This window comes from Gallinula chloropus, assembly GCF_964237585.1.
Source record: "Gallinula chloropus genome assembly, chromosome: 11".
Taxonomy (NCBI): Eukaryota; Metazoa; Chordata; class Aves; order Gruiformes; family Rallidae; genus Gallinula; species Gallinula chloropus.
In genome coordinates this window covers 6,393,260-6,409,211 of record NC_140096.1, presented here as the reverse complement: position 1 = coordinate 6,409,211, position 15,952 = coordinate 6,393,260, and the positions used below count along the sequence as shown (strand labels likewise).

Here is a 15,952-nt window from a genome sequence, read left to right as displayed (position 1 = left end):
TTAGTTAGAAATGCCACCATCTCTCATCTAGAAGTTTCTCTCTTCTTGCAGCTCAGGGGAGTGCAGCTTCTTGCTTTCACCAATGTGCAAGGATCACAAAGTTTTAGTAGGTTTGGTAGTTCTCATTGATGTCGAGACACTTGGGTATGCAGAATGGCAGAGGCACAAGCTCTACTTATAGACTCTGATCCTAATCTGATAGTGTCCTGAATGCTCAGAACTTCATCTAGCTTTATGGGTTTTGGTATCCCTAGAAAGCACTCGTCACCTTGCAGAACAGCCCCAATTTGTGTAAATTCACTCAACCTCAAAGGATTCCTAAACCAACTTTTTTCTGTCTATTTGGGGATTCTAAAATCACCCAATTATGGAGACGTTAAAAAGTAACTATATATTGTGATTTATTTCCCAGCAAATTCACTTGACAAGTGGTGAAAAATGCCAAAACAAAGTTTTATAATTAAAGGAGATCCCCAGCTGACAAATAAGTATGAAATTCAATTTTTAATTTTTTTTTTTTTCAACAGGGTGGAAAGAAGTCTTACAGTGGGCCCTGTGGGGGCCGTGACTGCAGTGCTGGGTGCAAATGCCTTCCAGAGAAGGGTGCACGGGTAAGTTTGTTTTCACTAATGCAACTAGTCTTTGTGTCTCTTACTAATCTTGTCATAAATAAATAAATAAATAAACCCCAGGTTCACATGTGTAATTCTCAATCTAATGATCTCATAAAACAAGGGGAAGATGAAGACCAGCTGCCTTTCAAATGTCCCTGGCCAAGTCTTCAATGGAATCTCATTTCTTTATGTGATCTGAGCCCTAGTTCAAAAAAGTCAGATGATTTTAAGTAGATTACAACAATTAAAAAGGAAAATCAAAGTTGGATGAGCTTCCAGTACATATTTTGCTCAGTTCTTACTGTAATAGCTTCTGTTTGATTGTGGAAGTGGTTTTGATTTTTGGTCTTTGTGAAGGAACAATAACACTGAATGAATCTAAGTATTTTCCTTTCAGAAAGTCTTTTGTTTAACTAAAGCTTCTCTCTCTGAAGTCTGCATTGGAAGTAACCAAATGTTTAGGCAAGCTTTCTGGAAAAGTCTTTAATTTGTTTTGATTGTATGAAAAGATTATAACTTCTATCTTAATGCAGCTGGCTATTTCCTATCTTAGGGTAATGCAGAGCTGCTGACTTCACTCTGTCCTCAACTACAGTGTTAATTTTTTTCCAGACACCATCTACTTAATATTTTCTCTTAAGGTCTCTAAAATATTTTACATGTATCGAAATGAATCTTATAGATTTTGCTTAATGGAGATGGAAGGAGGAAAGAGATGCGTTGTAGGTACTTGAAGAATCAACTTGGAAGGGCATAAGGAGAAGAAAAATAATGCCCATTGTCTTGTTTAATAAAGCAGTTATTCTTGCTGAAATCATAGTGAAAAGTCATCCTCTGAGGGAAAATAAAAGAAATCGAGTCTTATTTAAACACTAGCAATCCTGACCTTTTTTCCTCTGTATTACGGTGACACAGTATGGGTAAACTCGAAGGTATCACTTTCTAGAACTGACCTTAGGAAAGTACTGCTATTTAGAAATTATCATCAGCATGAGCTTAAACGTTTCCCTAATTGCAGATAGACTTGAGCATGAATTCTTGATTAATAACTGATAGCTTGTTTGCTCTGTGTTTATAAAAATTCATTCAAATCATTGTGTGGCAGGGTTGAAAACATGTCTGAACAGATCAGCAGAAAAACTCTGCAAGGAAGTTCTCAACATAACCTAGAAAATGAGCTCAAGCAATTGCTTAACACCTTTTGTGATTAGATACAGTAAGGGACAGACCTCGTTTGGTTCTGGAACACAATATCCTGTAAATGCCTTGACCTTTAGATAGCAATGAGCATCATTATTCTGTCTCTTTACATTCCGGGGGTTCAACTTGATTGTTTGAACTGGCCACAACACTGTTGACCTTGCAGTTTGAGCTCTTGGCATCTCTTTTGTTAAGATGTCACAAAGATTTTAGGCTGTTTTCATTGCTGACCTGAGAACTCATTTGGCTTTTAGCTTCTTTCTTATGTGACCTGTATCGGTAGGCATTTTCAGTCCTTCAAGCACGTGTTCCATCCTACTGAGACCTGTCCACGGAGTAAACTTTCTGTTAGAAGTGGTAATCTTTCCCTTTAACAACACTACTTCCATCAAGCCATACTGAGCCCTGCTGACACCTTCTTGGACATCTGCAGGCAGCTACTGGAGTCCTGCCATGCTGAAGGATAAGGAGGTGACTGGCTGGACTGGGAAAGGGGATGGTGTGATTATGTATCCTACAGCACAGCTTGTTTCTTGGAGGTGACTGTACAGCCTGAGGCTAATTCCTTGGCTTCCTGCCTAGCTGCTTCTCCATTGCCGCAAAACCTTTAAGTTCAGAACAGGCAAATGGGAGATGGGACTTTGCCAATGCCCTGAATCCATATTTTGTTAAAAAAAAAATGTTCAGCTGTCAATTTTGCACAATTAACCAGATCAGAATAAAGCTGAGTTTTCTTTCCAAAAGAAAGGAATGGCTATAAAGCACAAGAAAAATGACAATAACCTGACGGTTCGATGAAAATAATCTAGGCAATGTCCTCAAACGTCCTCCTCTGTGGGTGTACTTCTCATCAGATCAAGCTGTGTTGAACTTGTTTCTGACCAGGTACTTTAAAAAAAACTATCTAGGCAAAAAAAATGTCAGAAGTGCCTAAGTCCCACTTCTTGATTAGTGAAATATATCTTTAGCAATGGGACTTAGGCATATAGAACCTTCATGTCTCCACATTCTGGGTTTTGCTATAGACTGTGTGTCCAAGATGTTAAAGAAAAAAGCAAACCAAACCCCCCAAAACAAGTATAACCTCTTATCTTTCTGGTAGAAGTTGGTGGAAGACTAATCTTTATAAAGCGAGTCAGTTCTTTGTTGAATAAATTTGAGATTCTTTTTACAAGAAGGGTGGTACAGTGTTTGTCTAGGAGTCACTTAAGTAGCTCTAGCCGAGTGGTAATGCACATCTGCAAAAGCAAGATTTAATTTCAGTTAGTTGTTCAATGTCTTACATTGACTTTGAAAAGGCACAAAGCTAACTGATACCCATTTTAGGCTGTTCAGTGAAGCTTAATGTGATCCAATTTACTCTGAAGTCTGCCCAAGTAGTAGTCTTTTGTGGAAGCATCCTTCATCTTAACCAGTGATTCAGAATTAGTCCTTGTTTCTAGTAATAATTAAAAGCCTGGTTGTATGTAATTCAGTGGCAAAACTTGTGGGTCACATTGCAGCCATTCTCCCTTCTTTATGAGTTCTGATTTCTGTTGTTCATGGGTAACAGTCCAGTGATTTGTGCAGAAGTCCAGTTCATAGTGCAGAGGTGTTGCCTTCCCAGCTAGGACCCTTTCTTGGAGGGTTTCTCAGAGATCAAATGAAAAGATTAAACTGAGTTTGTGCCTCTTATTACTTAAGTGTGCAAGAAGATAATCTAGTTAAGCTTACATGTCAAATGACAGTTTAAAAGTAAAGGTAATAGCAGAAGCAGCTCACCAAACTGATTTTGGGCAGTTATAAATCTGGGTATTTTGGATGTGGCTGTTTAATTCCCCTAAATGGCATTGTTAGAATTTACACTGACTTCAGTATGAAATTCTTAATATAATAATTAATAATGCTGTGCAAAGGGTAGCTGTAGCATTGTAGAGAGTGTGAGAGCACCTGTCTACAGCTGGAGTCTCAAAGTGAATCTGTGGGACTTCAAAATCTGTTTGTCCCTACTCCTGTTCTTCTGGCCAGCTGAGAAAACAGCTATCCAACTAGTACAACAAGGCGGTCAGCTGTGACAGTGGAGGTACCCAGATGTGCCCTGGTGCATTTTTTGGGAAGGGAGACAGGCAGAACACAAGCCTACACTTACCGAACCCATTCCTGCTTACAAGTCGTACGGACGCTCCTCTGTCAGAACAACCGATGGGTAGAAAAGGTACTTCATATTAAACTATGAAACACAAAATGGAAGGTGGAAAGATCAGCTGTACTACATTCATTTCCTCAAGTTATAATGTAGATTCTGATCCCAGTGTCTATCTAGTGAAAGTCTGGATTCCTAATATGTATGGTTCCAGTGATCTGCAGCTAGAATGGTTTTGGGACTGTCAGAAGAAATTACTGTGTCTTAAAAAAGTTGGTTTTCATTCTCCTTTCTCACCATCTGGTCAACAGTTTGTGGGTAGGGATAATGCCCCTTGAATATTTCCTGCTGCATTAATGGCCATATTGCTAGGAAATGCACTGCAGATAAGTCAGCAGTAACCAGGAGAGCATTTTCCTACTTGCAGAGTTTCAAGAAGCACTAAACAGTAGACAGCCTGTACCATTTCATGTCTGCAGCTCATTTTGCATGTGTTTATGATAGTGTTGGCTTTTTTGTTTTTATATACTGTCATCTGCTTTCAAACACTCACAAAGATAAACTAGCAGACACAGTCCTTGTTGCATGTATACCTTCTCCTGATGCCTGTTCACTTATCTTGGCGTTTATAACGATATTAGGGTTTGTTTTAAACTTTGCTCAACATGTGCTGGAGCTCTTCAGCTGATACTAATCTTTCATTTTTTCATTCTAAGTCCTATCCTCACCTCCCCAACCAAAAAAAAAGAATTTAAAGGAGAAAAAAATTTTGGAAATTGATTCCAAGACTCCACAAATTACTCAGCAGAGACTGTCCCCCAGGCACCTTTTTCAGCTTAGAACTGCTGTAAACTGGGGGAATTTGATGTTAGCAATTATATTTCATTCTTTCCTATGATATGTGATCATATCAAATAATGTATATATTTCTTATGTATCATATGTTCTATAAAGCCCATTAAAATATGATGATACTATCAATTAGAAAACTATTAATGGTTTTGTATAACCTCTTTCCTGTCTCAGAAGAATTCTACAGAGCCTTTTTCTAGCAACTGGTGTGGTTAGAAGGGAGGCTTTATGCAGAATGAGGCAGTTGGTTCTGAGGACATGGTGGACATTTTACAATAAACTGAGTCTGGTGCCATGAAAAGGAGGACCACTGGAGTGCTTCACTTAGGCCATGTAGCCTGTCCCCTGATCTAGTCTCACTCAGAAGAAAACCTGTTTTTGTACTCCAAGACTACACTGCAAGTGAAGCAAAGTGCAGTAAGTAGGAGGCATTGGGTAAGATTGATTTTGCTCAAAAATGCAGTTTCTATCTGAATTAAAGACTCGTGTACCCAGAGATACATGAGAGTCCTCGAGTTTTCTCTGAAGTTACAATGATGATAGTAAATGTACTGTAAATTATCTGTGGGCAATCAAAGAGTTTTTGGTAGAATTAGTGTAGATCAAACAAGCCAGAAGAGATGGACAGATCCTCAATATCCATGCACTGAACAGCGTAAACTGAGGTCAGAACTTTGGATGGTTTAATCTAATTGTTATCTAGCATAAACTAGTGTCGCATTGGCAAAAGATCTTACGTTCACTTTTGTCTGGAACTAATCCCCTCAACTCAATACTGGGTGTACAGAGTGCCTCTCTTGTGATAATTATTTGAAGGTTGGTTGACGTTTCTTTGCTATGAAATTGTAATAATTACAACTTGTATTTTTTAATAATGTTTGCTGAATTCTCCTTTGGATGGTTAAACACTGTGATTGGAACAGTTATGGGATATCCTGATGAAACACAATGTCTTTGGAAGTGTCGACTCAACAAAATGAATTTTTTTTTGCAGAAGAAATTACACAAACAGATTTGCTGGAGACACAATTCTGTTAAGCTGTTGGTTCAAACTTATCACTGTTTCTATGTGGCTGCCTACTACCTGACTTGACAAGCACTGCAGTACATAGTAATGCCATTTCAGTACCTGGCAGGTCACCCTAACCCTACACCAACTAAAATTGAATGAGATGTTAACATTTCCTTCAAACTGATGGTGCCAGGGCATCACCAGTTCTAAATGTTGTCTTGTCATACTAACCATGGATAATCGGTCTGGTAGAGGTAATACTGGAATCATTATATAGTTATTTTTATTAAAGATCTTTTCACATCCATGAGAAGGAGGGATTATTGCACTGTAGCTTTTGAGAAGTGCTGGCCATTTATCAGTGGTTGTGACTGTTGGTTCTTGTATTGTTTAAGCTTGGTCAAGCATGACAGAGCACAGTAGCAAATGACACTAAATTCATGTACAGGAACCTGGAATAGTTGGTGTGAACTCAGAAAAGGAGATCAGATGATTTGGGTGAGAACAAAATGGTTCTATTCTAGAGTGAGTTTTTCATCATCCAGTTTAAAACAATTCATGAAGCTATACTTCCTAGCTTTATCTCCTTGTTACCCACACCCAAAGATTTTTCTCCAGGATCCTTCCTCTTCCAATAAGTGCAGATGATTATTATTTTTTTTTCCCTGTTGCTGAGGAGCCCCTAAATTTGGAGTAGGCTACCTGTGTGTGTTGCCATAATTTCTGATTTCACCTTCCGGCTTCTCCAACTGTTGATGTTGGTTCCTCCTTTCCACTTGAACTGTAGGCAATCTCCAGAACAACTACTATACTGAAAATGTTTAAAGTCTTGTATCCAGTCCTCAAGGCTCAGATCTGGTAGATGTGCTAGACCTCAGTACTTCTCCCTCCTTTGGCTTTCACCATTCCTCTCTCCTATTTTTCTTCCCATTCATTGTCTCAGTATAGTGAGTTGTTTCCCCTTTCTTTCCCTCTGCCATCAGCTGTACATCGCATCAGACCTGTATGAGTGTCCTTACAGTTATCTCACTGTGACCTTAAATGCAAGAGTGCCAGAAGCACATGTCCTGTTTGTAATGAAGTCCTTTCTCTTTACTGCTGTCAAGTGCAGCACCTTTTCAATCAACCAGTTGTCTTAAATGCGATCCTTGATTTGTCTCTTCCTGCCCCAGGTTCTGATGTTTTCTACAATATCTCTAACTCCATTTTCTTCCTGTCTACGCATCAGCAATTCACACCAGTTTCTTTTGGCTACAGCAGAAGCAGCTATAGTCTCATTTCTGACTGGTGTCTGGAAATAGTGCTAATAAACCACTGTCCTGACCTGCTTTTCTATGTTTCACTTCTTTGTGCCTTTTTATTGTCTTTTAGTCATATCTGAAGATGAAAGATTCTGGACTTTTATGCATGTCTACCTCATGTAAGAGAGACCTGATCAGCCTCTCCAATATCTCTCCTTTCCTCATCCTTCTTTCTATGCCAGCTGATGCTATCTTAAGGTGAACTCTAGTGTGGACTGATGGCATCATAACTGAATGTGCACAGCAGCTTAGGAAGGCAGGCAGGCTGCTGTCTAGCAAGGTTTCTGAGCACTAGCAATCAGCCAGCAGTCAGACCCTTCTCCAAATGGGAATGGAAGACCTACACTTTGTTTTAAATTACTTTGCTGTGTTGCGATTTTGACACTATTGTAGTGCTTCCACCCTTAGTAAATACAGGTCATAGAATATATGTAGATGATGTCTAATTCATGTTCAAATCCCCTTCTGGTGAAACTCGTAAAATACCATCATCTGATTTGGGAAGAGGATTATCTATAACATTGAAAAATGTTGACCATCTGTTCACTGTCATTAAGAAGTTTTGGCAGTATTTTGAGAGAAAATGAGGTAATAGTTAAGTCAAACAACGTACATGCCAGCTGCTTTAACAACTGCCAAATTTATTTTTTTTTAAGTAATAAAACTAACTTTGCCAAATGCGGCATTAAGCAATTACTGTACATGTCCTCCTGACCCAACATAAATACCCTGAGCCTAGTCCTCTAATGAGAAGCACACCATATACTGGTTAAAACAACATGAATAAAACAGATCTCATGCATTTGAAAGTGCCCCTTATGCAATAGGTATCAAGACCCAACCTGTTCAAACCAGTCACTTCATCTCATAATCTCGAGTACATTTGTGAAGTCTTCTTAGGGGGACAGGCACCAATCTTATCTTGCCTAGAGATGTTACAGAATTCAGTAATGGTGAAAAAACTGTATTTAAGTAGGCTAACCAAGGAGTCTCTGGTAGCAAATCATGTTTCCATGATTTGTTTTGCACTTTGGCCAAAAGGACATGTGCACTGAACGAGGCTAAATATATTCTAGGAAACATAGCCCATTAAGATGATTTCCACAGCTTTCAAAACTAACCAGAAATCGTAGCACTGCTGTATCCCAGGGGTACTGAGGTGACTCTGTGACCTGAAACTGTTTCTAATTCTGCTTGCAAGGGCAGCAAGTTTTGTATTTGCAGTAGGAACCTGTGTTTACTTTTGAAATCAACCAGAACATGGGTCCTCAAACTGAGCTCAATAGAGCACTTCCAGATGGCTTAGAAAAGCCCAGCAAAGAAGTATGTGTCCCTGTTCGAGTAACTGTGCTTCATCTGACTTGTAACCCAGGATTTTTAAGTCTTTCCAGTGTTTTGGGAGCAAATAGTGCATTTTAAAAGCTCCTTGCTGCACTCTACAGTGCTGTTAGTTGTCTTAGCTTCAGAAGTTACGTAGTCTCACTACACCAAGTGCATGTTTTTTCTATTTCTCCTTTCTAGCCTGGAGAAAATGTCTTGTTTTCTCAAACTGAGCTTCTCAAAAGTGAGGTGTTACTGGTATAGGCTTATGCTGAGATGACTCCTGAAAGGCACGTGGTCAGCTGGTGGCAGAGACCGATTGCTCTGCCATGTACTGTGATGTGTATGTGTCCCTGTCATCTGATGACATAGCAAACCATGGTTCTCTGTTCTGCTGCTGGCATTGTGAACTGAGGGTGGAGGCATGTTGCCCCTGGAATAAATACTTTGTAATGTATTGCTTGTACAAGCTGTCACAGCTACCATTGGTAATCTGGGTGAGTGAAGTCCTGTTCCCTTGAAGCCAATGCTGTTGTTGCCACTAATTTCATTTTATGTTTGTAGACAGATGGGAAGACAAAACCAGACTAGCCTTCTCCCTCCCTCGTTGGAGCCTTGCCACGACTGACCTTCTGTTCTAGCTTTGCATCTGTGGCACTTTCTCCAAGATCAAAAATGACAAGTTGTGCTACAGATTTGATCCATACGGACAAACCAGAGTTCAACAACAGTTTCCTAGTAACCCCCACTGCTTCCTAAATAGTGGAGAGGAAAAACATTCCTGTATACAATTTTTTTCTTTATAGAAGTTACTAAGTCTTTCTTGGCTGTAGAATGGAGTGTTTGATGAATCTGTGATGTTTGAGTTGCCTTGTAACTCCTTAGAAAAGGTCTAACATCACCCCTTCAGTTTCTCTTGTTCATCTGTTTATTCAGAGTAGGTGAAGAGTTGTAAATGTTCCTAAAATTGTTTCCTCTCAGCCACTTCACCTGGCAGTCAGGCAGCTAAGAATTGCTGTAGGAAAAGAAACTCATTGGTGTCCTGCCCAGGACAGGAAAAGCAAATGTTAATATAAGTCTCTGGAACATATGAATGTCTAGTTGGGGTTTTGCTTAACAAAAAGCTGTAGGATTTTGTCTAATGATTCTTGAAATATCTTAGTTGAAAAGAAATGATTAATGCCCTCTTACATCTGAGAAATGGCATAAGACTTTGCCTTTCATCTCCAAGCAGTTAACAGACAAGAAAGGATAACTTGTATCTGCCTTGAAATGATGCAATTGGCATTTCCTTCTATCACATTCTAGATCATTTGAGTGTGGGAGTGCCATCTAGACTGTGACTTAGTAGCCTTTTTCTCCAGGTTAAGTTCTCTTTATCACCTTGTTTTCTTTGTACCTCTCTCTTCTCACCCCACCCCAAAACTTGCCCATCTTCTAATTAAGTGTGTTTGTTTCAGAATATTCTTGGTAGTAATTATTTTTCAAACCTCTTAAAATGAAGTGTCCTTTGCAGAAACAAGAAAAAGAAGAGTTTCCATTGACAGTAAGTGAAAGGTGTGACAGAGATTTTCATTGTGATGTCTTAAGTCAGCCTCTTGGAAACAGAAGGATCATAGAACTAATCTGTGAGCAGGGCCCAGTTCTAAGAGATTTGGCAGTCAGGTTAGGAGCCAATTCATGAGCCAGGAAAACAGCCGACAGCAGGGATTACTACAAAGCAAACTTAATTAGGACACCGATAGGCAGGAAGTGCGCCAGTCATGGAGCCTGCAGCCAGATAGAGCACACAATGAAGATGGTTAAATAGGCAAAACTCTGTTTGTAGTGGTAAAAGAGGCTGTAGTGCCAATTAGTTGGAAGTAAAGTCAGATGCATGGGTGCCCCAGGCTGGCTGTCAGTCCCTGTTTTCTGGGGAAAATATGCAGTATTTTTAGTGTGAATCACAGCTGTTCCTGATAGGGTAGCACAGATTTCAGAAGATAGGAGAACATCCTGACATTTTTCAGCTTTTTATGGTAAGTGAGGTTGAAGTGCTGTTTAGAGATAATTTCTCTGCTTCAGAAGAGAAAATGAGATGTATATCTACAGCAAAGAATGGGACCTGAGGAGTTACTGTAGGTTAGTGCTTCTTTTTGACTGGTGTGTAACACCTCTTGTGCCTTTAATGGAAATAACTAGACATGCTCACTGGAAAAGGTAATACAAGGGGGGGAAAAAAAGCAGTCTGAATCACAATGCCAAGCATGCATCATTGGTGCCAAAAAGTTTATTTTAAAATTAGTTTTTAATGCTTAGAATCATCTGGAGGATTTTGGAGTGTGTTACCTGATCCCTCTGTATGACAGTCTGATAAACTTAAAACAAAAGATGACTTCTTCGATGGGGTATTTTGTCTGTGAGTGGGTGGGATTTATTCTAGGTTCATGGAAAAAGGAGAGGGAGCAGTTTGCTGGTCAGCTGAGAAGTGAAAGTCAGTGTTTTTGGGAAATCCAAAAGAACTGATAATTTTAATTTGTGATTAAGCTTCATCAGCATTACAAAGGGTTATTAGAATAAATGCAAGATTGGTATAAATGTAGCTTGTTGCTGAATGATGAGCAAGGAGAATTGGGAGAAGCTGCCTCCTTGTGAATGAGGAGCATTTCTTGCTGGTGACCAGGAAAATGTCAGGGCTGACTTTCTAAACACTTGATGATGAAGAAAATGAAAGAATGGAAGCCCAGGAATGTTATCACAATAGGCATATCACGAAGGAGATATAACCAAATAGAAAAGGGAATGATGGCATTATTTTGGACAAACCAAGGAACAGCCAGATTACAGAACATAAGTGGGAATGAGAGATGAACACGTGGCATGTGGGATATAGAATGGTTTGGCTGAGATTCTGAGTATAAATCTGTGTAAAAATCATTATAAAATGATGGAGCACGTTGCCCTTAAGAAAGATGAGGGAGCAGTGGGCAGGGATGGTGTGTTCTGATCTTGTGTGTAGGAATGAATGTGGTGTAGCTGAGGGGAGAATGGCAGTTTCTAAAAGATCCTCTGTGAAGACACACAGGTTTCTTAAGTGTGGAAAAGGAGAGATGCCACTTGAATAAGAGAGTATCAACTTTTCCCTTGTCCTAATACTGAAAAAACAGGAGGAAAACCTCAGGTGTTTGCCAGTCTCCTTTTAAGCTGCTGATTAGGGACACTTTTGCTGCTTTCTTCATAAATCAATCATAAATTCATTAGAACAAGAATATTTTCACAACTACCTAACATTAAGCTGATTTTATGGGTGATGTTTCATACTCTGACCTCCTCTTGGAGGGAAGGTGTGAGTTGCAACAAGAAGTTCCAACAAGGTGCATGCCTTGTACCAGTTACTTGGTTTGAGAAAAGGAACATTTTAGTAGTCTGAAATTAGCCTGGATACAAATATCCTTATTAATAATGGCTGATTTTTGAAATATTTTTTTGGTCTTTTTTTTTAGAAAATAGGCTGTTGCCAAACCCTATAAACAAAAGTCAAAGTGATTTCAAAATGTCCAGTTTTAATCCATAATAAATACAATACAAACTAAGCACAGCTTTTGAAGGACTATTAGAAAGAAATCTCTGTTTGTCTCTGAACAATTCTTGTAATTATTTTCTGAAATGATCAAAGAAAGCTCGCTAATAAAATGACTCAGCACGTGCTGAGTCCTTGGTGTACAGTAAATAAAGAATTTTTTAGTACCTACTAACATGTGCTTAGTTTTGTCTTCCAAAGCTCTATAAAGCTGTTACCTTTTCAGATAGATCTCTTAGATCCATTCTGCTGGAACGCTGTAGCAGAATTTGTCCTGCTGTTGAGTGGAGCTGTGTTCTGCCCACCTGCTTCTGAAGCTGGGGTATATCTTGACATAGCAGCAAATCCACTTCAACACCAAATTTGTTCTGCTCACATTTCTCTTGCCAGACCAGCAACATCTGCCTGTCTGTGTGTCTGGGTATTTCCAAAAACAATCCAAATTTCTAAAAGTGGAATAAAATAATAAATCCATCAGCCAGGATATTTTTGCCATAGCTTTGTTTGCTGCAAACTGCTGCACTTAAAAATAGATGTTGGTGTAAAAGAACTGTAAGCTCTCAGACTATGCCCGTGCTCTGTGAGACAAAGCCACTATACATAGCATATTTTGAGACTGTACCTGTGTGTTAGATATAACAAATCCAGGTCATAGAACCAGAAAAGTTTTATCCCCCTGTAGCTGCAAAATTCATAAGTAGTCCTGTTCAGTAAAGCTGAGTTGGGATGTTTTTATAATGAATTTATTATTTGTAACTTGAACCCTTAACTGTGGTGATGGCTGGTTTGGGTTGGTGAACGATTACATCACTCTCAAAAATGCAGAAGTTACAGCTTGTATACTGTGGCAGATACTTCCTGAGAGATGTGCAGCAACACTCGCTCCCCGTTATGTGGAGTAGTGCAGTGATGCTTACCCCCAGCCCTTCCTGTGAATCACTGCATGCTTCCCAGTAATCTTTTCATTGGAGACACTGTTTAATGTAGTTCCACAAATATATTGAGGACTGCTTGCCCTGCCATCATGAATCACACTCTGTGAACAGCTGGAATGTAAATCAGGATGTTCTTATATATGAGAAATGGGTATTTTTTTAAACAGGTTTTGCTGCTGCTTTGTGAAGCTTGATTTCCTTTGTATTGGTTGTTCTGAATACCTGCCTGTTGTGGCATTTCTTTTATTACAATGAGTGGTGACTGAGGATCCCAGCTGATTTGGGGAAGACCTGAGGAGCAGGACAGTTACATACAGTAGGAGACAGCTGGTGCTCCGAAGTGGTTTCACTCTGCAAGAATTACTTGAGTTACATGTTTTTCTCATGTATTATTTAAGAAATCTGTTACTTACTGAACTGTATTTTTGGGAAATTAGGTGACTTAATAGAAAATCTTTTGAAGTAAAATACTAAAACGTTATCACTCTGTACCCCTTAATAAGAGACCTCTGGAAATAGTTGATTCTTCTGAAATACCTCTTTTCTCCAAATTTAGAGACAAGCAAAAGAGAAGATAGCAAAAGAGGTTGTTTATGCCTTGTTTTAATTAGGACATCTTCCTACACAGTACAAAATGTTTTTGGAGGATATCAACCTTTGGAGTATCCTTAGCTGTAGAAATATAGCCCAGCCTGTCTCACAGCAAGGTCAAAATAAATAAATAAAGTCTGCATGCAAAATCAAGGCAGCAGGTGGTCATTCCCTGTATAACTCCAGCTGCACTTGAGCTGTAAATCCAAAAGCATTACAAAACTAGCAACAGGACACCCAGTGGTTCCTTGCAGGCTTGGATCAGGGTTCCTGGGACATGAAAGGCAATTTTTCTAAGATTTAATGTTTTCTCTTGAAACAATAAATGACATAAGTGTTATCTCCAGACTTTTTCCAGAGCAGTGAAGTAATTCAACTTTACTTGTTTTTCTAACATCAGGACAAAAACCTGAACTAATCTTTTCTAACCATTCCATTCTTTTTTATCAGCCAGAATGTGTGTTAACTCCTGAGAGCATTTGGGTAAATAATAGTTCTGCTTACAGTGGCTTTATTTTGTGCACTTGGTGAGAGAAGGTAGCCCAGCTTTCCTTCACAGTGTTGATGTAGGTGCTGTATTCTCCATTATTTTTCTTGTATGAGCATGTCATGTGTACCACATTTAAATGTCTTCAGATTTATTTCATTTGATAGGACAGTATCTGCTGCAAGCAGTACCTTTGCCCTGTCACGTGCTTTTGTTGTTACTGGTATTATGAACTCTCCAGTCATTACTGAAGAGGAAAGCTGGGTTCCACTGGTGCTATTGAGGGATTTGCTATCAGCTGAAAGGAGGCCAGGATTTTAATTTTCAGGCCTTTAGAGCAAATTGCTTTCAGGCTTCCAAAAATGACTGCTCAAGCAGTCCATTTATGTGGACCATTTTATGTGAGTTTTGTGTAAGGGAAGTGGTTGCAAGAGAAATTCCTCCCAATGTTGTATTTTTCCTCACACTTGTTTAAAAGAAGCTGTGTGATTGCTCCATAAAGTGCTGGCAGGATGTTAGAGCTGAAGGAAGTGCATATCTGTAAATCCAATCTGCTTTGCAAAATGAAGACTGAATTTATTTTGCAAATGGCACTTAATTGTGGCTGTGCTGGGTACATGTGGCATTTCAGAGGGCATTATGCTTGGAAATGTTTCCAAGTTTCAGGAAAGAGCTCTGTGAGCTGACTGCTAGAAACACACACAAGTTTCTCATGTTGAACTTCTGATCAGTTCGATTACTTCAGAGGTGAAGATTTTCTCTTCAGCAGAAGGGCAGACAGGAATGGGCAGGGAGAAGGAAGGAACACTGGGGCTTTTCTTGCCCTACTGTATCACAATGTAGTTTGCCCTGGAGAAAAAAAAAACCCAAGCTGTGTGTCCCTTCAGGATGGTGAAGCTGAATGGTCTTTCCATCTTGTGCAATAGGCTTCCTTGAAACCTCCAGATATGTGATCTTTTCCAGACTTTCTCTTTGAGCAACACAATTCTGCCATGTTCCCAGGCTGTTACATGCAGTGCCACATCAGGAGAAGCATTTAAAAGTGGTTTCCTTGCCCTTTCAAAATGGGTTCGGGAATTTTTATTGTTATTTCATAAAATGTCTTAATGACTTTTGAGTGATGGTGGTGCTCACTGTATCTGTTTCAGGGACGTTCCAGTGCCTAAAGACCTGTGGAGAAAAGTGCTGTTTAGGATTTATTTTCTTTATTCCATGTTATACTTTTTCAGTAAATGCATCTCTTGGCACAAAGGAAATCAAAGTGGGAGTGTGTTTCATTTAAAAAAATAACATCCTTGTTAAATAATCCTGCACTTAATTAAATTTCCTCTGTTTTAACTGGACATAGAAACAAATAACAGTGACAGACAAAAATAAAGATTCCTGAGGAAAACTGATTTGCTTCTGATAAGAATTGTCAGGCTGATGCAAAATTTTTTTTTCATTTATGCTTTACTAACAAGCTCAGCATTTGGTTCACATTTCCTTTGTGTAGTTTGGGGTTAATTATGAGTAAAGCCTAATAGATAAATATTTGACTTGAAGCCTAAAACCCTGTTTGTAGGACTGTTTTTTTAATCACTTTTTGTTATATATTGGAAAGCATATGGTATCACTGGCTTCTGCCTAGTAAGTACGTGAGCACAGACAAGTATCATAGTTCCCTATGTAATAATTGTGAAGGTACTGAAAAGAAAACCATGAGCAGGTTCCACATTGTTTATAGTACATCTGCAGTTATTATCTTGGTAGCCAGCTAGGTTTATAGGGATTGCTTTCAGTGCTTCAGACTCCAGCCATAAAATTCTTAGAGAACCTGACAAAAGTAATTTCATGTTTCTGTGACTGTTTCCATTTGCATTTATTGCTGGTCTCAGCTGTTTATCCTAGGGCTGTCTGGATTGTCTTCAGGAGCATAGGTCAGAGACTACCTCAGGCAGCAGTGTGACATGGCACACC

General features: G+C 39.2%; 1 protein-coding gene across 1 annotated transcript in view; it reads left to right on the top strand.

Moving 5' to 3' along the window:
- The window catches only part of COL4A6 (collagen type IV alpha 6 chain), a gene marked incomplete at both ends in the record, with an annotated part of 125,794 nt that overhangs the window by 43,102 nt on the left and 66,740 nt on the right, over window positions 1-15,952 (top strand). The window contains one exon of the mRNA XM_084269143.1: window positions 528-611. Within this exon, the coding sequence (XP_084125269.1) occupies window positions 528-611 (84 nt within the window). The remainder of the gene's footprint in view (window positions 1-527; window positions 612-15,952) is intronic.